The sequence below is a fragment of the Anser brachyrhynchus genome (assembly GCF_964034855.1).
Source record: "Anser brachyrhynchus genome assembly, chromosome: 16".
Lineage (NCBI taxonomy): Eukaryota > Metazoa > Chordata > Aves > Anseriformes > Anatidae > Anser > Anser brachyrhynchus.
In genome coordinates, this window is record NC_137734.1 from 1,170,805 (window position 1) to 1,191,896 (window position 21,092).

General features: G+C 51.7%; 2 protein-coding genes across 3 annotated transcripts; one reads left to right on the forward strand and one right to left on the reverse strand.

Annotated features, from left to right (window-relative positions):
- Positions 1 to 489: 489 nt before the first annotated feature.
- On the reverse strand, positions 490 to 12,580 carry TTLL9 (tubulin tyrosine ligase like 9; the record flags this gene model as incomplete). The annotated part of the gene is made up of 13 exons (XM_080557816.1): positions 490 to 944; positions 1,482 to 1,603; positions 2,090 to 2,203; positions 3,895 to 4,091; positions 4,938 to 4,996; positions 5,847 to 5,958; positions 6,046 to 6,086; positions 6,698 to 6,788; positions 7,082 to 7,150; positions 9,103 to 9,288; positions 10,450 to 10,561; positions 10,989 to 11,416; positions 12,239 to 12,580. 13 exons carry the CDS (start codon positions 12,578 to 12,580, stop codon positions 874 to 876), a joined length of 1,944 nt encoding a protein of 647 aa, XP_080413942.1. The 3' UTR covers positions 490 to 873.
- Positions 11,097 to 20,227, forward strand: DUSP15 (dual specificity phosphatase 15). Of its 2 annotated transcripts, none has more exons than XM_080558730.1 (9): positions 11,097 to 11,236; positions 12,293 to 12,396; positions 12,566 to 12,717; positions 14,741 to 14,774; positions 17,279 to 17,361; positions 17,776 to 17,825; positions 18,372 to 18,446; positions 18,938 to 19,109; positions 19,305 to 20,227. In XM_080558730.1, exons 3-9 carry the CDS (start codon positions 12,697 to 12,699, stop codon positions 19,512 to 19,514), a joined length of 645 nt encoding a protein of 214 aa, XP_080414856.1. In that variant the 5' UTR covers positions 11,097 to 11,236; positions 12,293 to 12,396; positions 12,566 to 12,696; the 3' UTR covers positions 19,515 to 20,227. The 2 variants fall into 2 exon arrangements, with proteins under 2 accessions (XP_080414856.1, XP_080414857.1); XM_080558731.1 differs by lacking the exon at positions 11,097 to 11,236 and adding an exon at positions 11,319 to 12,109.
- Positions 20,228 to 21,092: the final 865 nt, after the last annotated feature.

A 21,092-nucleotide genomic window follows, 5' to 3' on the forward strand; every position in this document is an offset into this window, starting at 1 on the left:
CACAACACCACCCTTTTCCTGGCTCCGTGACCCACCTTCCAGCACCACAGGTTAGAGGTGTGTCCTCCAGGCAGCCCTGCATTGCCTTGTCTAGTTCCACATGCACTTCAAATTATGCAGAGTTCAAAACAAAATCCTCTGTCAGACTCATTAAAACTGAGGGATTGCTCATTTTTAAAATCTATAAAGCCAACTACTATTTATTTGATCTAAGTTTTTAAATTCTGCAGCTAACACAACATAGCCCAAGTGTTCAAGAAGCAAGGCTGTCCGCTTCAGGCTTACGCTTCAGATATATAAATTAAGAGTAACATCAGCTTATTATCTGATCTGTCTTACCAGTAGCTTTTCAGAAAGCTGCATCTCTTCTGGAAGTGAATGGCAGCACCCTGCCAAGTGCCTGTGTTGTAACTACGCTCTTACATAACCTGGGTAGTACAGCCAGGAAATGTCTCCTTCACATGTGATGGCAAGGTTATTTTTACAGTATCATGGCAACAGGTTTTATGGTCTGACATGTTTCCATAGTAGTAGCAGCAGAAGGATCAGGTGCCCGCCTTCCTTAAAAGCTTTGTTTTGCTACGCAGAATGTGCTTAGCTGCTTTCTTTTCTCACAGCCTGTATAGGTTGCAGGTGGTCAGCTGAGAAGCCAGCATCACTTGTGTCTTGTGTCGGCCATTATGAAATATTTTATTCAAGCCTGTTGCAGCCTCCCAGCTGGGGAATCGTTAGGAAGCAAGCTCAGCAGTCTTGTGCTGAGGCAGCCACGTCCAGAGAGGAATGGGAACTGCTGCTGCATGATATGAGGAAGAGAGGGAGAGACACCACGAACTTCACCTATGGTGATCTCCCATCCCAAGCTTGGTATCGGCCTTACGCTGTCTGCTGCGCAGAAAGAGTCCTGAAAAGCTGCTTCAGTTGTTGCTTCCTGTCATTATAGCAGCCTGCAATGAAAATATCAACAGGGGAGTTGCACACGACCTTACTCTTCATGCCTGTGAAGGGTAAGGTAATTGCTGTACTCGTGTTTTATTAGTTAGGAACTACAGGCAGTGTGTGATCATATGCACACTGAGCACTACAAAATAAACTTAAGATACATTAGCCTCTTGGAAGTATGACTTCAGAATCCACTTCACAACAGTAAGATATGCAGCTAGCTTTAGGGAAGTGCTTAGTAAATGGTTACCACAATGATTATAGAGCAGATTTTCAGCAAAACTGACATATGAAAAAAATCTGCAATGCCTTAAAACTTGAAAAGCAGGGCTATAAACAAAGTTGTTTCCCCTACATTCATGTGCTTGTTTTCAACAGTGCTTCTGCAGTCTGGTTGCTTACATCCGCTTTTGGAAAACGTTTGTTCCTTTTGGACCCTTAATCTCAGAGTCCACACTCCCTGTTCTCTTGTTCTCAAGTGAAAGGTGCGTGCTCTCCTCTTGTTGAGTAGGGCACCCTGCCAGTGCTGGGTGAGTACGTACCTAGATGTGTGTTTGCCATGAAGTTCCCATTCACTGGGGCACCCAGGTTTCCCTCTCTGCTGACAGGCCCGTCGTTCCATATCAGATCAAAGCCTCCAACACGCTTCTCCTTCCCTGTCAGCCTACAACATCAAATACATGAACTGAAGTACCTGAGTAATGATTATCTGTCTGTGCACGGGAATAAACTCCCTGTCAGAGACAAAGCTGAACAGCTGAAAGCAGTGGACATCTTTCTACTATTAATATCCGAGGTTAGCACAGTTGTAAAGTCAATCACAAAGTGATGCAAGACAAGCTTCTTGGAACAGATTGCTCCAGAAGCGATAGGTGTGGGAGGCACAATGCAGAAGAAACTGAAAGAGTTCTTGTGCAAGTCCCAGCTCTAACACTGACTTAATTCCCTTTGCAACCCTGGGCTGTTTTGTTTTCCCCACTGAAGTGGCAGTAGGCTTGCTTGCTTTGCTCCGTTTCTGGAAATTCGTTATTTAACAGTTACAAAGCTTAGAGCATTACAATCAGTTGCCAAGAAAAGACAGGACAGAAACAGACCACCCGTTTCAGACATTAATAAAAACCCTTAGAAGGTAATAAGCTTCTTTGCCCACCTGCCTTCCATGTCCACAATATGAAGTGTGTCTTTGAGAAGATGACACTTGAGTTCATAGTCTTCCTGGCTACTGGCAACAAGGGAAGGTGAAGCATTTACCTCCAGAAGCCAGCTGAGGAGATAAGACAAGAGTAACTTAGGGGAAAACAGGCAGTTTTGCCAGTGGTTCATCTAACAGAAGCGTCCATCCGCAATAACCCTCCTGCCTGCTAGCAGGATAATAAGTGTGAAGCAATAGGAAATCTAACCCCAAATCTCTTTGCCACACACCAAGCCAAAGAACATTCTGAGCTTATTGCAAAGTTTCTATTCCTGTTCTCAACAGTAATAAAGAAAAAATCCCTCTAGCATCCAGAAAGTCATGCAAGTTAAAACCAAACTCTAGATGAAGCAGTAAACACTGAGGGTAATTCACAGGATAAGCACTAACCCGTTTTTGGTGGAAGAATGCAAATGTGTCCTGGGAACAGTTTGCTAGCACAACAGTGTTCAAATAGCTCTCCTACGAGAGCCAAGTAAACGCAGCAAACAGCAGCAGTGGCCTCTAAGTACTGTAACATCAATGGCTTTTATTACGATTCACCACGTGGATTTGTTTCCTGATGAACTGAAGTCACTCCAGATGTTCATGTGCATGCTGCCTAAGCAGTAATTCGGTTTTAGGCTGCGAACAGAGTAGACTGTACAAATTAGAGCTACCAGGACCACAGCTGAGCTGCATTTACTTGCTCATTTGAGATAAAGCTGTCCCCAGTGGCACTACGTGAAATACTAGACTGATGCTGACAGGACGCAGGGCTGTAACAGGTATGCCAGCTACTATATGTTGTAAGAGGAAACAGTTTAAAAAAAATTAAAGACTTCATAAGAGAACACCATCGACATAAGTCATATCTGAGGGATATTTCCTTACCTATGGTACTATTTGCATTTTATATGATTAAGGCTGAAAGAATTATCCAATTTAATTGTCATTTCTGAAGTACTACTTGCTGTTTCTATTTTTCTCAACTCATGTAATTACGAATCAGTTGCACTTTCAGGTTCCTGCTGTTGCAATACTTGGGTTGTGTATGCAGCAGATAAAAATCTGAGAATTTCAGCTGAACCTTTAGTCATATTTTTCACTTAGTGAATAAAAGCTGTATTTAAAGATATCTAAATAGAGTCAAATTATGTTTTCAGGTTTTTTGGGAGGAGGGGTTGTTTGGTTGTTTTAAACATCCTCAGCTCCCGTGAAGCCTCTTTTTTTCCCCACAATTAACAAAAGGCATCTCTTCCAGTTGGGGTCTACCTTTTAGCCAGTGTACCACAGACACAGGGGGCATGTTTTAGTGCTAGCAGCCTAATGGTGCCGGCTGGGCGTTTATCATTGCCGACGGGACGCTGCTGCTCATGTATATTGCAGCAGAAGAGATGATAGTATCCCTCCCACCTCCCGTAATTGCTGTGATACATTGATACTTTGGGGGAAACATATCACAGAAATAACCAAGTTAGCGGGTTTCCACAATGCAGTGCTAGAGATCCTACAGACAAACTCACGTGGTGCTGATGCCTTTTAATACACCCTGACACTCTGAGCAAAACCAGCTGTATTCCTTCTGTATTTCAGCTTCCTGTGCTTAAAACAATTCAAACCTCTCCATGCTTCACTTGCAGTTCCTGGACTGGCTCACTCGTAGCCAGCCTGCGAGCAGCTATCTACGCAGAAGACAGAAGCATCTCGAGGTGTCCCCACCATCACAGGGAAAGCAGCTGGCCTGCTACTATAATCCCTTCTATGTTCATTAACACCCTTACGGTTTCAGATCCCGATCGATCAAGATGTCATAGCCGTAGAGCTCAAAGCAATGCTTGTCACTGATAATCACTTTCTGAACGCTCTGGAGGCTCTTGATGAAAATGTTGTCCATATCCGCGAAGAGAACTTCCACCGATCCTGCTCCATGCTTGGCAGTCAAGTACTGCCTGAGCTGCTGAATCATCCACTTGCAGCCCTGAGACATCCAAACACAATTATACTAAGCTGTTCCCAGTGCACGAACACACATTTTATCTGCATGATTTTCAGTCATCACTCCATAATCTCTACAGCCAAGCAAGAATTCTTAGTAAAAACCCAGAGACCAGAAGGCAAGGGCCACTAACCCCATGCTGCAGTTACGCGATTCAAGCTTGATTATTGTACAGCTATAAGGGAAGGGGAGAAAAAAAAAAAAGTCTCCAGGTCCCCATCAGAAGTCCCCAGACAGCAAATCACCATCTTATCTTCTGTCAGGGTATTGCAGAGACCCTCCTTTCCATACAGATGAGAGATTTATAAGAGGGACTACACTATAAAAATGGGAAGTTCAACACAATCCTCTATTACTCTCAAATGTCAACCCTCATCTCAGATTCAGTAGGAATCTGACATCTCATTTAAGATTATTTTCTCTTTCAGCTGCCACCTCTTGAGATACGAGGCTTAAGAGTGACAGTTGTGTGCAGCAATGCTAATCTTGTTGTATCACTGAGGTCTTAGAAATGAAGGGCCAAGCGATAAGGTATCTACAGCTCAGAAGAGTTCTAAGCAGAAAGCTATTAAAGTCAAAAACATCAGCCTTGTAGATGAGCAGACGGCTGCAATGCAATAGTTAAAGCAGAACACTCGCCCAGCCTCTCTCCTATCAATGAAATCACATTTATGGGTGTCTGGAGACAAGGCAGCACGTTTAAGTGGCTGCCGCACATGTCCGCAGCATGGCAGCTGGCGTGATGAGGTCAGCTTGCTCGCATCTGCCAGAAGAGCCCAAATGGCAGGCAGCAGGGGAATAGTCTGCAGACAACACACACTTGCTCACCTTCTCGGGATCGTAATCAGGAGCAGTCTTTTGCACTGCCACATTGGTGAGATGAACATCTGGCATAAAGCAGAGATAAGGATCAAAGACACACAGACGCTGAACAAGTAAATACTGAATTTTTACTCTACGCCATCCTCCTTTGCCTCGGTACCAATTAATTATCCTCCCTGTCTGTAATCAGAGGCTTCAGCCACCTGAGCTTATATACAGCACTGCATGTAATCTTACTAACAACTGCAGGAAAAAATAAAAAAGAGCAGTCACTTTCCAAATAGCACTCTCAAAGAGTGATTGCCCTGAACCAGCCACGTACCCCCAGCTGGCATGAAGCTCTTCATGTAAGCGTGCCTCCAGACCCCAGTGCACCCCCACCCAAGACCGTCTGCTGTACCTCCACCCTGGTACAGCTTTGGGTGATTCAGAGCATGCTTGAACTCTGCTGAACTTTCACTGAGAGACGTGATGGATTTTCCTGTCTCCTAAGCCATCAAATTAAGGTCAGATACCTTTTGGGAAGATGTGTTAATCAAGTAAAAGCTATCAAACTCAATACAGTAACAAGCGTGACACGTAGGAAATCAAATAGTTCTATCCCGTGAATCACTCTGTCCTTCCATTCTCTGGACCTAGGGAAGAAGAAAGGCTGCCAAAATTCAACCACTAACAGTAAAATCAGGACTGACATTTCAGCATGGGTTCCTAGCTGATTTGTCAAACTGACATCTCCCGTGATCTGGTGACACCAGCCCTCCAGTGAAAAAAAGACAGGAGAAACAGAATAACAGTGGCAACAACACGACAGGAGAATCCTGTGGGTGTCTGCAGGTGTCAGAAGTGACAAGGTTCATCTGATATATCTAATACCGAGCAGTAAAATTGGACATTTCTTTTCTCATCCCTCCTTACCACACACACAGACAGGTAGGATACAGTGATCATCTATGCTATTCAGAGTAAATCGTGTATTGGAAAAGCGAGCAAATCCATCTCTGTACAACCAGGCCTTCAGTGGGACGTACTGGGAGAAAAGGAAAGGAACAACTGAGCACTGAGGAAAAAAATCCAGTTTTGATGTAAGAATTTAATAACAGTGGCTTGCACTTACGGATGTCACTAGAACATAAACTCTCAAGTCAAACTTTCGACCTATGAAGAACAGAAAAACAACGCAATACAGTTGTCAATACCACTGCCTAGAAGTACCCAATATCAGTTGATATCTAAATAAGCACGCAAAGGTAAAGGATTGAAAATCATACTTTTTTTTTTTAGAATCAGGAACTTTGTGAACATTTATCTAATATTAAAATAAAAACAGCAGTAGGACCACTATTCCAGGTCAATGACTATTTACAAGTTTCTGAAAAAATAATGCAAAGCTTAACTAAGCACCCCTTTGCATTCTTTTGATGAATATTTGGGCATGCATGCTAATGGTGTAATGATGTCTAAGAGCGACAGCACACTCATTCTTAACATGTTATGCGTTGTACTAGTCCCAGTGGTTGTTCACCGAGTCACTTCTACATTCTCACAAGCCTTTCCTCGGCAAGCCAATTAGTTACCACACCACAGATATCGATGCTGCAGATTATTTACAGTCACTTATAGGCCCAGAAACAGTTCACTTCAGGAAGTTAGCCAGATATGGTTCAGCACAGAGAACAACCTACGGTGTCCTTTCCATCCAGTGGAAGTCCCATAGGTTAGGCTAATTTTTCCCCAAACCAGAAAAGAGGCTTAGATGGGCATCTTACCTCCTATTAAGTATGGATTTTCAATATATTGCTGGGCTACATAAGTTTCTATTTGTGTTTCATCTTTCTGCTCATCTGCGCGGACACCATCCTGTGAGAGGAACAACATGCAGTTTCCCCTTTCAAGAAACTGTTTTTCCACCATCTTTCCCCATATACACTGTTTTTTGGAAGCTCTGCCTCCATTTAAGAAGTCAGATCCCAGATAAAGTATCCAACGATTTGGGAAAACCCACTGTAAGAAGCTTTGTTGTCACTTGGGGGAACAGCAAAGGAATATTGCAGAGGAGGACAGAACAAGTCATTGGCAAAAACAGGGGATGAAAAAATAGAAGAACAAAATTCCAGTTGGGCATTGCCTAAAGAGAAGACAGTTTTTCTCACCTTCTTCCAGTCAATGATATCCTTCAGTTTTCGGAACAGGAAGATTCCTTTACCTTGTGACCTGCCAACCTACAGCACGGAGAAGCAGTTACTTGCTTTCACGTTAGGATTTCCTGCTGTTCCCCAGAGTTTCAGCATAGCAGCCCTGCATAACCTGATTCATCATCTGTTTGTATGCAAGCGTATTTATTTAATGTTATGGGGACAGGGAGAAAACGAAGGGATCCAACAACAGCTCTCAAGTGCTAAATGCTCAGATTACAAGTGTTAGGAGAATTCCTGGTGGAAAGGGCAAAGCAGGCAGACAGCCTATGGGGAAGTTCCATAGTAACGAATAAACAACTCTGTCACATGCTCGCAGAAATATAAGTAACACAACATATGTTGTTGGGAATTTTTAAGTCACACTTGAAATTTGTGTATGCTACAGAACTTAATTAAACAGGAAAGTCATGAAAGATGTCAGAGAACTACGGCAAGCAAGAGCAGAACAAACCAGAAGAGAGCCTAGTTTGTGCTGTGTATTAAAAGCAAGCTAAGAGTGGCCCGGATAAGCCACCTGAGAAGCAAGACTCCTCAGAACACCTTCAAAGGAAGTCCAGATTCCTGCAGTCCTGGGATCTGGCACCGTGCATGTCCTGACCTACGGTACCCAAGCGTGGGAGTAGGCAGGCCAAGACATCACTACGTGGGGCTGCTCAAGAGCGCAGACCGACAGAACGAGCACCAGAGTTATTTTTTACTTGTTTGTGAGCTTCTGAGGTCAGTCGCAAACTATTTCATTTAAGTTGTTGGTAAAGTCCCAGTAATCACAGGCTTTTCATATATCCTTGTTTACCGTATGCTGTTTTTTTTCCACCATTTTAATTGAGGTTGTGGGCATAAAAATCAGCTTAATATAAGGTTTTCTATTGACAATTAACACATTCCCATTTGCAGAGTTGGATAATCACTAGCTGCTATCCTCCTGGCTGTAATTCACATGTTAGTTTGCATAATTACCTCCCATTCTCCTCTCAAAAGCATGCCCTTACCGATGGGTCTGACTCGCAGCTACGGCAAGTTGTCCTGTCCCAACCTTCTTGCCAGACCTACTGCACAGAGCAACGTGCCCGTCCTCTCGCAGTCCCACAGATCAGTGTATTTTTAATTATGCACCATGGCATGATATTCATGATGTTATACAGCTTGAATCAGCTGGCAGAAGCAAGACATTTCTCAGCTTTACATTGTAATTTGTAAAGGAAATAGTACAGTTTTTTCTTGGTTCCCAAGGACGCTGGCTGAATTGGAAGTTGCTTCAATCAGCACAGTTCCACATAGCCCTAAGTTTTGTGGGACAAATTTGATTCAGAGCATGAGGCTACACTTCAGGTCTCTAACTACAGAGCATAAAAAAAGCTAATGCCAACCAAATCCACCCCAATTTACACTCCAGGCTGCTCGTGGAGTTTTCTGTCATCCTAAGAACGTTAAGAGATTAAAGTCCACTCAGTATGTTGGCTGGATTTACAAGGGCTGACATCTAATGCAATGGGATTTCCTTGAAACCAAACAGATGTTTTCATAGCTCCATCTTTAGGAGCTGCCCTAAAATACTGCTTAACCAGAAGCCCGATTAGACAGCTGCCCTACATACACACACACCTTCTTGTACACCTGCAGCCAAACTGGAATATTTCAGAGCATGAACTTGGCCGTAGCCCCATAGCAACAATCCCTAAGAGCACAATCTGTTCCTACACACAAAAATCGTGGGCTTTATATCTTCGCCATTGAGTTAACTTTGGCTCTACAAATGAAATGAGCTGTTTTTCAACTGCTGAAATAAGTTATGACACAAAAGGAAGTGTTTTGGTAGTACGTGTTGGCCAGGAAACTGGATAGAAGTATTGCTGCTCCTAACCACCTTGCTACTTGCCATTATTCCTGTGGGTTTCCTACATATTTTCCTCTCCTTCCACAGAATGAAGGCATCCATTCATCTCTGTCTCACTTTCCTCAGAGGAACATACACTTACCGGTTTCATTATCCAAGTGATGCCAGGCTTCTTGCGAAATTCTTCCACAAACAAATGGTACTCTGAAGGCATTTCAAACGTCTTTGGAAAAAAGTCACATTTTGCTGCCTCAAGCTTTCCTGCTTCTCTTTCTAACTGCTTCCGAAACCTCTTCAGGTTCTTCACTAAGTAGTTCTTCCGACTCAGCTGGGTAGAAAGAGAAATATAAGGTTAGGTTCAACAGATGCTCGTACAGCCTGACTCACTTTCATTGCCCTTGAGATGTTTCTGGTGACATCTGGGGAATCAACTGCACCACATATGCCTCAGGAAAAAAATAAACAAACGTGGAAATCATTGAGAACTGTTTTTGCTTTGTGGCAGAGAAGGCTTGATTTCAATTTTTATTTAATCTCTGCACAAACAGAGGGAAGCTAGAACAGAGCAGATTTTACAACCCATGTTTTACCATTTCTAACGTAACCTTTCAGTGCAGTCAGCATACTCATTTCCAGCAGACAGCCCTGTTCAGAACTGCCCACACCGACAGCTGTAATCATGTCTGCAGGCAGGCTTAACCCAAACCACTGCAGCCCCACCACTCCTCAGACTGCTGCTCCTGTGGCATGATCAGCTGAGCTGGGAGCGTATCGGCTCCTGAACTGCTGCAGGTTACAGACGAGTGTTACAAACCACTGTCAGTCCCCATTTATGCTAACACTGGTGAGCATGAAGGCTCAGAACAGATGCACATCCTGCTCAGCAGCCCTTACTGCTGAAATGAAGTCACCATCCATGAGAGGATGGGGGGCAGACCTCTGAGATGGTAAGTTTTAGCTGTTGCAACTAAATCTGCTCATAAATACAAATGAGGTTCCCCAAAATACTGCCCTTTTGGAGGACCTATTGCAACGCACCAGCCTTAGATGAACATAGGGTAAAAGCTCTCTTTCACTGGGCAAACAAAAACACGTGTGTCCAATCCTAATGCACCGGAATTGCATGAGATCCCACTTGGAAACGTGTCAGGAAACTCACCTTCACCCACAAACAGGAAGGGCTGGATTTTTAACTAGATCCCCTTACACTACTGGTTTTGTAATTTTCAAGAGTCATGGACTTGCTGGTGCTTACTGAATTGGGAACAAGGTAAAACGGCGTCAGGATCCTGAGCAAAGCCCTACCTGAGGCAGAGGGATGTTGATACGTTCTGAAGGTTTATCAGAGCTGTAAGAGAAGCCAGTTTTCATGGTGGAAAACATTACCAGGTATTTCCAGTCATAACCACTTCTCGTGGAAACTTACTGACAAGTTAAAAATACCTCCTCAAACCCTCCTAGTTTCACTCCACCTTTGAGGGGTTCTTACCTCATAGTGATTGCGAAAGTGGCAGATGCGAACGTGCTCCTCCATGTACGTGTGGTCAAAATTCTCCCGAAGCCAACTGACATCACACCAGAGAAAATCCCACTCCTCCTCGCTGGGGAGGAAGGCCCCCATGCAGAAAGCACCGTGCTTACCCGGGGTCACCACCGCCCACAGCCACCTCTCCTCCCCGCGCCTCCTACACCAGAGGAAAGCTGCTCGGGCGGGGGGGCGTTCTCCCCAGCTTTAAAGTCAGAAGGGGAGAAATTTCAGGATTCCCACCCCCAGGCCTGCCTCGACCTACACGAACCCAGGATCTGGGGGCACAACCTGGGGAGCACTATGGGGCTGCTTTGGGGCAGGCACCCACCACAGCACAGCCCAGGCCCCAACTAGCCCCCGGGGACCCCCAGCCGGCCCCCGGGGACCCCCAGCCGGCCCCCGGGGACCCCCAGCCGGCCCCACCGGGCCGCTGCCGAACGGGAGGCGGCGAGAGGGACCCCCCCCCACGGCCAGGGGCAGCGGGGCCGGGCCTCGCTTACTCCTTCGCCTGCTGCCAGCCGGGCCGGCGGCTCAGCACATCCAGGACGGGCCCGGCGAGGCCGCACTTGAAGCGGACGCAGGGGCGGGGGAGGCCGGAGGGCGGCGGGGGCGGGAGCGGGGCGGCCCCGCGGGCAGAGCCGGCCGTGCTGCCCGGCCCGGCCCCGCCGCGCTCCGCCGGGCGCTGCTTCGGCCTCTTCGGGGCGCGGGGAGCGGCGGCCTGCGGGGAGAGGAGCGGAGAGGCGAGGCGGTGAGAGGACGAGGAGGAGGAGGAGGAGGAGGAGGAGGAGGAGGAGGAGGAGGAGGAGGAGGAGGAGGAAGGCCGGGGGGCAGCGGCCTCACCCTCAGCCCCGCCATGGCGCAGGCCCCGCGGGCCGCGGCCGTCCCCATGGCAACCGCAGCGCAGCAGGGGGCGCCCGCGGCCCCGGGCCTGGGGGGGGGCCCCCTCGGGCCTGTGGGGTCCCCCCTCCCCTCCCGGTCACCCCCAGAGCCCCCCAGTTCCAACCCGTGGGCCCCTAACGCAGCCCCGGTGTCCCCAGGGTGCTGGGTTGTCCTGGCTCCTTGCCCAGCCCGGGGGGGGAGCGCTGTGGGGTTGCCCCCTGCGGTGGGGTTGTCGTTTGCTGTGGGGTTGTTCCTTGCTGTGGGGTTGTTCCTTGCTGTGGGGTTGTCCTTTGCTGTGGGGTTGTCCCCTGCCGTGGGGTTGTCCCCTGCCCCGGTGACACCAAGAGGGCAGCTGCCACCCCAGCAGGGCACACGGGGCAGGGGCTGCAGGGGACCGGGCCCCCGCAGGGGCTGGGAGTCCTGCCCGGCTGAGTTCGGGGGCGCAGGCCAGGCCCCGACCTGCCCCTGGGAGCTCTGCAGCTCTGTCACCGCCACACAGGGACGGTGACAACGCTTCCCAGTCCCCCCAGCGCTCGGGTCACGAAAAGAACCCGGACTTTGCTCCGGTGCGGGCGACGCGGGAGGGAGGGAGCAGCCCCGGGGCGCCGGCTGGGCGCTCGCCGGCTGAACCTGGCCTCTCGCCTGTGCTCGGGTGACAGCACCCGCTGGCGCTGCCCGATCTGTGGGGACAGAAGGGACGTTTCCCCCGGGAGGAGAGGCGTCTTGTCTCGCCTGTGTGCAGGTGGGTATGGAGCTGCTGCTGCTGTCAGCCTGCGGTTCTCCTGCAGCGCAGGAGCTGGGGTCTTGTACCCCCACGGCAGGCACAGGGAGGGCCGGGCATGCCACCGGGCGCTTGGCTGCGTGGCCAAACAGACTGTCCTTGATCGAGCAGGACAAAGGTTTTGTTCTTCTCTTCACACTGCAGCCTTGTCCGGCCGTGCTGGCAGCGGCGGCCGTCAGCAGACAGCGCGCCCAGCGCTCCCACACCACCGCTCAGAGGTGGAGTTTCTCCTCCTTTGTCTCCTCCCGGTAAGAAGGAGCAGTCGGTGCGAGGGAGGCGGGTGCTGGGGAAGGGCTTCAGCAGGAGCCTCAGGGGAAGCGGCCAAGGTCTCTCCTGTCCGGGAGAGCCCGCTGCTGCCAGGGGATTGGCCTCCTTGTGCTGGAATCGAGCCCCCTGTGACAAGCGGCTGTCCCGCAGGAGCGAGCTCTTCATGACGGAAACCCTCCCAGGGAGCGTCCGGAGCGGCTTCGCCTGGGGACAGGGCGGACGGTAGCATCAGGGACAAGGACACCTGCTCCCCGCCCCTCCCAGGGCGCGTCCTGCAGACCATGGGAAATGGCATGAGCAAGGTAAAGGGAGCGCTGGGGTGCAGCTCTGCAGAGCCGGGCGCTGCAGGACAGGCTTGCAGTGCTGGAGGTGGGAGATGTTGGTCTGGTTCCGTTTGCTCTGCGATGCCGAGCAGCGTTTCGCGTGCCAGGGAGTCTCCCCGCCGATGCTGAAAGCGGCACCAGGCACGGCTGCTGGAGGAGCTTGTTTACCTGCAGGCTGAGCAGAATCAGATGAGAAGCAGGCAGAGATGCTGTGCGAAGCTGCAGCTCGGACTTACCCTGCAAGCCACCTCCGGCCACTTCTGTCAGGGCATGCCTGGTTTGAACAGCACTGCCGGGTTCACGCCAGAGTGTGGAGGACGGGAGGTCACAGCAACCCCTCCGAGGGAGGGAGGAAACTTTCAACCCCTTTAAAGCAAAGGCACAAGATCCCAAGCACACGCCAGCAGCCCTGTTAGACCCTGAGGGTGGTGTAGTGCCACATACCGTGCTTGCCAGCACTGGGCTCTGCACAGCGCTCAAAGCATTGCTCGACAGAGGGGACGGGCACTACTTCCTGCTTGTCTGAGCTTTTCCCAGGTCACAGGTGAACGGAGACATCTTCTTTATGCTTTAAACATCCCCTCCAACCTAAAAACACTCGTTATCTGGGAAAGTTTTCAGTGTTGTAGACAGAGCTGCAATGCCCCATTTTATTCAGCGAGGAGTGGATCAGAAAGTTACAGGGACAGGAATGTGCCATTATTCATGGCTCAGCGTCCTGCCCCTGGGAGCTGGCCTTGCTAAATGGCTCTTGTGCCATCTCATTTGCAGTGCAGTTGCTGAAAGTTAAAGGCGCCCTGTCGATATAAAATTGATCTAAAATTTAAGGAATCATAAAAAAGATCTTTAAGCTGTTAGAGCAATAGAAATGTTTCCAAACATGAGCAGTGAGATGAGCGCAAGCAAAACTGTATTTGTAGAAATCCTCTCTGCTTGCCCAGGCCCCAGCCCACCAAACATGCAGCAGGGAGAAGCTGGAAGTGAACCTGAGCGCACACAAGTGTGCCCAGGCTGTTAGCCCTCATTTTCCAAGATGGGAAAAAGGATAATATAAAATAGCTAAGGGTGGGAATGGATGCAAGGTGTCTCACTTCTGTAATCTGGAGTGCTGCTAATAGAGGCATTGTCAAGTAATTATCTTTTCATCATAAGAAGTGAAATTTTGCAAGGCAATTACTTTTAAGGCACAGTGTTCAGAGCAGTCTGTCCCAGGCCTGTTAGAAACGGGCTCCCTGGGGAGCACAGGGAGCAGAGCAGAGCTGGGGGCTGTGCGGAGTGATCACTCCCCACTCTGCCAGCGCTGGCCAAGGCTGTCCTGGGTCACGTCCTCCAGCTTCCCTGGGTCTGCTGCTTCCTCATGCCTCGAACAGCAGGATGAGCACAGGTCAGGGGCGCAGTCTGAGGCCGCGTTAAGGTGTGTGCAGCTTGCTGAGCTCAGATAAAAATAGATAGCTAATGAGCAAAAGGAGCAATAAGAAATCACTGAAGAAATTGACAACGGAATTGATAAGGGAGCAATAAGAGAGACATGGCAGACTTCCAGTGCCTGCAAGCGCCTGGAGCATGAGGCAGGAAGGCAGCATGGGGCTGCCACTGGTGTGGCCAAAGATCAGTTGGGCTGGATGTCAGGCACTGAGCTGCATTGCTGCTGCTGCAGGCCTCGAGGCAGCGAGGTGACAGCGGACAGGTCATTTAGCCATTCGTTTTGGTGGCAGCACTTCTGCCTTTCCAGCTGTGGCTGGGCTCACCAGTCTGAGCCCCTCCGCAGGCTCTGCTGGCTTGCCACAGCCCGCGGCTGTGTGGGCTGGAGTGGCCGGAGTCCAGGGGAGGAGAGGCGAGTGGTGAATGCTGCTGGTTCCCTCTGTGTGCTTCATCCTGCCCTCTGCTATGCTCGGGCAGAGGTGGTGGCAGGGGCAGGTTGGAGCAAGGAGCCCCAGCGCAGTGGGTACCAGGGGCTGCATTAGCTGCTGACAGACTGACACCTCTTCTCTGTGTCCTGCAGATCCTCCCCGGCCTTTACCTGGGAAACTTCATCGGTAAGCAGAGCCCCACGCCGCGGAGGAGTCCTTGAGCCGGGCAGCTCTGTCTGCCCCAACCCCACAGGCTCGTGCTGCGAGGGAGCGCGCTGCCTGCACGCCCGCAGCGCCTGCTGCCCGTGCTGCAGGGGCGGGCTGTGCTCGGGGGGTCAGCAGCAGGCACTCGGCTTCCCCACGGCTTGTCCCGGCCACATCAGGAAGGCTTAGGGGCTCCCGGGTGCTTGAGTGCACGATGCTTCCTCTTCCAGCTGAGGGTTAAAAGCTGCTCTCCTGTTGCACTCCCCATCATTCCGGTTTGTTTGAGCCCTGCTCAGGATGTCCCTTTGCCAACAGATGGGCCAGCTCCTCCTTCAGCACTGCCTTCCTCTGCCTCCTCTTCCCATCTCCAGCCTTGCTTTCCTTTCCTGGGGAGGGGAAGAATCAGGAGCTCAGGCCTGGGCAGATGCAGGCGCTGAACCTGTAAATTAAATAGCGTGGAGAGAAGCGGCGGAGAGCTGGAGCTAACTCCGGATAGGATGATGCCTCATCATCCTGGAATGAGGTTTCCTCTGCTACACAGGCGTGCAGTTTGTGTTAGCAACAGCAAGAGAGGAGGCACTGGTGGGAACAGGGCAGAAACTCTGCCCTTGCTTTGCTTGCCTTATTTCTCTTTAATAGCTTTCCTGAGATCTCAGGAAACTGGAGGAAGAAGCTGAGCAGGGCCGTGACCTTGTCAGGAAAGACCCAGCAGCACCTGGGCAGATGCTGTGACACCAGCCAGAGCAGGGACAGACAGGTTGGAACTGAAAGCCCTCCTGAAAGCCTCGGCCTCCCCCACATTTTAGCAGCGAGTAGGAGGGGGCTGCACATGCTCGGGTGTTTCTCCCAGAGGCTGAGTCGCCCTTCTCACACCGAATCACTGTTTTAGTGGGTTTTCACTGTCAGTCGTTCATGACTAAGGACTGGCATCTGCCATGAAAAACCAGCATTTATCAGAGCTCCTGCCTCCCTAACGGCTCTTTTGACAGTTTGATTCCTGCTGTAAGTGCTGAGAACATTCGAAAACACTGGCATGAATTGCTAAGAAAATGTCATTAGAACCAGTGTGACAGTCCTGGCTGGCAGCAGCCTGGCCAGAGCACGCTCCTCAGCATCGGAAGGGAATGTTTCAGGGGTTAGGGCTGGAGGAGCTGCTGCTGGCTGGGTGCTGTTTGGGGGCCCTGTGGGGAGCGCACCCAGGGGTACCCGGCTCCCGAGCCCTTCACAGAGGTTGCTGCAAGCAACCACTGATGTTTTATCTTGGCCTGATGCCACCAAAGCATTGCTCGACCAAGAAATTCAGGGTGATGACAGAGATTTAAGGCCCGCTAAATTAAGCTCTGACAGCTCATAGAGACATTTTCTCCGACTGAAAGCATTTTCCAGCCATAGTAAGCCTTTACAATCGTGTCACTAATTGCCGTCATTCTGCCTGCCAGAGCCGGGTGGGAAGGTGACAGCTGATGTACGAGTCCATGGACGGAGGGTCCCCGCCTCCCTCCCCGCTGCACGCACACACAAGGCATGGACTCTAATGTGAAGCGTGCCTCTTGAGACTCACTTCTATTAAATATTCACATCATGCCATTAGCACATCATGTTTCAGATTCCCGAGCCAAGGTTTCACACCACTCGGAAGTTTAGAAACCCAAAGCTATGAGATGAGAAAATATTAGTACTCATCTCCTGCAGCTTGTGCATGATCAGCTGGTCATGTCATGAAAGGAAAACAGCTACAAAGCTGCTTAGCCAGCAAGATGAGCAGGCTATCCTCACAGCATAACAACTTTTATGCTAGACCAGTGACCAGCATTACAACCAGAGGATGCTGAAGCATTAGTGAAAAGTAGGTCATTTCCCCAGAAAGCTGAGGGTACTTGATCTCTGTGCGTGCAATGGCAGAGGGATACATGCAAAGTGCTCCAAATTGCAGCTCAGTTGTTTTCTGCAGACCCCTCAGATACTAAAAACGAACTCAGCCTAAGCCAAGCTCAGTGTTGGTATGAAAAGCTGCAGCTCCGATTCTGCAGCCTGTGAGATAAATCATTTGGGCTGCAGTAGGTCCCCTTACCACATGTTGTGGTTGCATGGGAGAGGTGCGGTCACAGAGCATGTTCTTTCCGCCCTAAGCTGGTGGACAAGTAGAGGCAAGTGGGAAGCTGCCTGCTTGCACAAGAGAGTGCTTTCCCATGCAGACGTGAATTCATCCAAGCAGAAGCAGCAAGGTCAAGTGCCTTTGGAAGGAGTAGGTCTCTGTTTTGGTGCCCCGGGTTTGTGTTCCCAGATTTCCGAGAGGCGTTTGCATATTTGCCTGTGACTGCTCTTCTTCCAAGCACGTCGATGTGCATGGGAGGGGGGTGTAATGCAGCTGCTCGTCCCGAGCAAGGCTTTGCATGCTGGTTTGTCTGCAGGAGAGCGGTGGGTGTGCTTGTGGGAGGAGAAGGGTAAGAAACAAATACGTGCTAATATCTACTCTTATCCTTTAGATGCCAAAGACCTGGAGCAGCTAAGCCGGAACAAGATTACCCACATTGTTTCCATCCATGAATCCCCCCAGCCCTTGCTGCAGGTAGGGTCCCGTGCCTGACGCCGGCATGCAGATTGCTGCAGCTCTTCCCACGTTGCAGCACCTCCCTTCAGCTCCGAGCATCCCATGGCACGTCCACCTCACCCCGGCAGCAGAGTCCCAGAGGAGCGAGGCAGCCCCTCTGCTCTGGGAAATTTGCTGGCTTGTGATCATAACCTGGCCTTGAATGCTGATGAGAAACAATTTCCAGCTCTCCAGCTTCATCTCGTTTTCCCACCCTCTGCCACAAGCTTCTTCTTTCCCTGCTGCCCTCCCCGCTGCACGTACCGAGGGGGAGAGCAGCCCCATCCCGGCACGGAGGGAAGCTGTGCTGTGGGAATGAAGCCCGAGGGGAGCGCAGGCGAGCAGATTGCAGGACCCCTGTGGCTGAGTTTCTCCTGTTTTCATGTCTTGCAGGACATCACCTACCTCCGTATTCCCCTGCCAGACACACCAGAGGCCAACATGTGAGTACTCAGTGAGGCCAGCACCCAGACGGGGGCATGCAGGAGCTCGGTCTTTGCGGGACAGCCAGTAGTACCCCGAGCCCTCACGGTGCTGCGTCCAGCTCCTCAAATGCAGCAAGCTGCAGACACGGTGCTGTGGTGCTGGGGACAGCCTCGAGGCCCCGGCAGAGCAGCTTCCCAGCTCAGCAACTGCAGCAGGTCGCAGCCCTGAGCTGAGGCAAGAGGCAGCCTGTCTGCAGTGGGATGCAGAGAAGGAGGGAGCGTTCCACCTGGGAGCCTGGGCAGAGCTGCCTGGAGATGGGGGAGAGCAGGGAAGGCACAGAGCTGGCCAGGAGTGCTGGCACGGTCAGAGATGTGAGCAGCCGTAGGCTTTTTCCTGGGAAAATAGTCCTGAGCTGCTTGGGTCTCAGCAGCTGGTGATGGTGTCTGTAAAGCAACAGGCATTTTATTTTTGTTTGTCTTCAGACACTCAGGGCTGCACCACCTGCAGCCTAAAAATCTGGTTCCACACCTGCAGTCCTTACTCTGTTCTATTTTTCTTGCTAGCAAGAAGCACTTCAAGGAATGCATCAGTTTTATCCACCAGTGTCGCCTGCATGGAGGGAACTGCCTTGTCCACTGGTAAAACTCATTTTCTCATGCCCAAAGCCACGTTCTTCCCAGCACAGCAGAAGGTCTAGCTGCCAGAACCCCCCACTTCAGCTGCAAGTGTCTGCCAGGGGTCCCCCTATCCACGAATCCACTCAGGATCCACCATCAGGCTTAGCTGCAGCCTCCAAATGAGCAGGATTTGGGGAGTCCTTCTGGGGCTGGAGAGCTGCTGGAGTGGGGCAGCTTTTTTGCTGTCGTCGAGCAAGTGGGAAGAGAGCTGTTTGGGGCAGGCTTCCAGGCAGCAGCTGATACTTTCACTTCCCCAGGGGAGCGGGGTGTATTTATAGGCACTGATCGAGAGGACCTTGGAAGGGCTTTGGCTTCCCAGAGAGCAAGTTCGCTGAGAAGGGGAACCAAAATAGCTGAAGCACAAGGGTGGAGGAAGGGGCAGGCATGGGGTCAGGGCAGCAGCCGGGAGGGCACACCACGGACAGCCTCCCATGTGCTCGTTCCCCTGCCAGCCTGGCCGGGATCTCCCGCAGCACCACTGTCGTCGTCGCCTACGTCATGGCCGTCACGGAGCTGAGCTCTCAGGAGGTGCTCGAGGCCATCAGAAGCGTGCGACCCGTCGCCAACCCCAACCCTGGCTTCAGGCAGCAGCTGGAGGAGTTCGGCAGCAGCGCAGCCCGCAAGGTGGGAGCGCGAAGGGGACGCAGCCTTTGCCACCCGCGCAGCCCTGCGGCTCTGCTCCTCCTTGGCGGTGCCGGCTCGTGGGTCTCAGGGCAGGAACAGAGCCCAGGGGCACCAGATCCCTTCCCGGTGCCCCTTGCTTGCAGGCTTGGTCTTGCACTTTGAAATAAGCATGCTGGGATCTTGTTCTTTCCCCAGATCCGCAGGCACCTGAGGCAGAGGTATGGGTCATCCCCTTTCAATGACGAGGAAGAAATCAAGGCCCTGCTGCCGGTGGGGAGAGGAGCATCCAGAGCAGAGGGAGCTCTGCAAGGACTCGTACCGAGAGCCAGGGACATCAAGAGCACCGCTCCCTTTCTGCTGCGGGTGAAGAGGACGTTCTCCTGCATCCCGGCTTGTCTGAAGTGATCACAGGCAGGGAGGGAGAGCAGCAAAAATCACCTAACAGCCTGGTAAAAACTAAGCTGCAGCACCGCTGGCCTGGAGGGGAAGTGCTGTGCCGCAGAGCCACAGGCAAGCACAGCTCCTTCTCCTCTCTGGGTTCAAGCGTGCCATCTTCTGTCCTGGCTTTCAGCTATCGGGGGAGGGATTCATTTGCACTGCTGCGCTCTGCAGACCACTGCGGGGGTCAGCCCCTTCGTGCCTGGTGTGGGAGGACATCTGGTGAAAGCAGATGACGGTCCCCCCGGTCACTGTGGGCTCTGGCTCCAGGCAGAGTGACAGACAGGGCTTCCCAGCAACCAGGTGATGCTGACAGCAGCTTTAGCACTTCAGTACCAGCTGCATGGGCCTCAGGGGCACACGGGGTGCAGGAGAGCTTGCTGACCCCTTGGGGCAGATTTCCCACCAGCAGCAGCATCAAGCTTCCAGAGCCGAGGTGGCTGCGGGGCAGGGGCATGCGGGTGCCCCGGCGCTCCAGGCCAACCAAGCACAAGCCCCGAGCAAGCACTGCAGCTTTAGGAGTTCATCGCACCCCATTCCCACTGATACCAGGGCACAATCTTTAAATGGTGGGAAATAAATGTTTAACCTAGCCAGACCTCACTAAAGCGGAGCCTTAAGCCATTTTGCTTAAAGACTTTCTATGTCCTCGTAGTAATAAACGTCTCTTCTCTGCGGTCTGCCTGGGATGTAAATTGACTCGTGGGTGATGGCTGGGTCACAACAGGGGGGGAGCTGGGGCAGGAAAGTCCTGACATGGGGAGAGTCTGAAACCCGTGAGCAGCACAGGGAGCACAGGGAAGGGGCGCAGCAGGTGGAGACACTGGCACACCAGTGCAGAGGCCAGCCTGCTGCCTCGCAGGGAGGCTACAAGGAGGCAAGGGCTCCCTGCCCTTCTCCCACCCAGCCGCGCTTCACAGCCCACGTTTGCTGGGGGCTTGAGGCCCCGCAGCTACAACCCCACAGCGATGTTTTGGGAACACCACGTGCTAACAGTACCGGCCATGCCCCGGCAGCATTGTCCTTGGTGGGAAGCCACCCGTGCCACCCCACAGCAGAGCCACTGGGAGCAAACTGCAGGGCACGGGCTGCTCACTAAAGCCTGCTCAGGGCACAGGCAGGGCCAGAAAGCCCGGTGCCACTGCAGGGCTGTGCTGCTGGGGAGCTCAGGAAGGAGCAGACGGGCACTCACATGGATCCTGTTCTGCTGCAGCCTCTTCACTGCCTTGAGCTGGAGTCTGCTGGGAGCTGCGGGGAGGCTGGGCAGTGCAAACCCCATTCCTCCCCAGCCCCATCCTGCTGACACCTTGTACTGCGGCAGTCGCAGGTGGGGATGATGCTGCCCAGCTGGGCCGTCAGCATCACCCTGCGGGCAGCCAGCGCGGGTCCCTGGGGGCTCCCTCACCGCTGCTGACCGCACCAGGGTTCCCCTCTTCCTAAAGGGTTCAGTGTTCCTCCCCCCAGCCAGAAAGGGAGATTTGAGCTGTGCTCTGAGTACCAGACACAGGCTCCCAGGGGGAAGGAGCTGCCGGGGAGCGGGGATGG

Bases quoted from the DNA above. Each gene is read 5' to 3' on its own strand.
- DUSP15 (XM_080558730.1), top strand. From the start codon at position 12,697: ATGGGAAATGGCATGAGCAAG. The intron at 12,718-14,740 runs GTAAAGGGAGCG...TGTGTCCTGCAG, and splicing joins TGGGAAATGGCATGAGCAAG to ATCCTCCCCGGCCTTTACCT. The intron at 14,775-17,278 runs GTAAGCAGAGCC...CTTATCCTTTAG, and splicing joins TTACCTGGGAAACTTCATCG to ATGCCAAAGACCTGGAGCAG.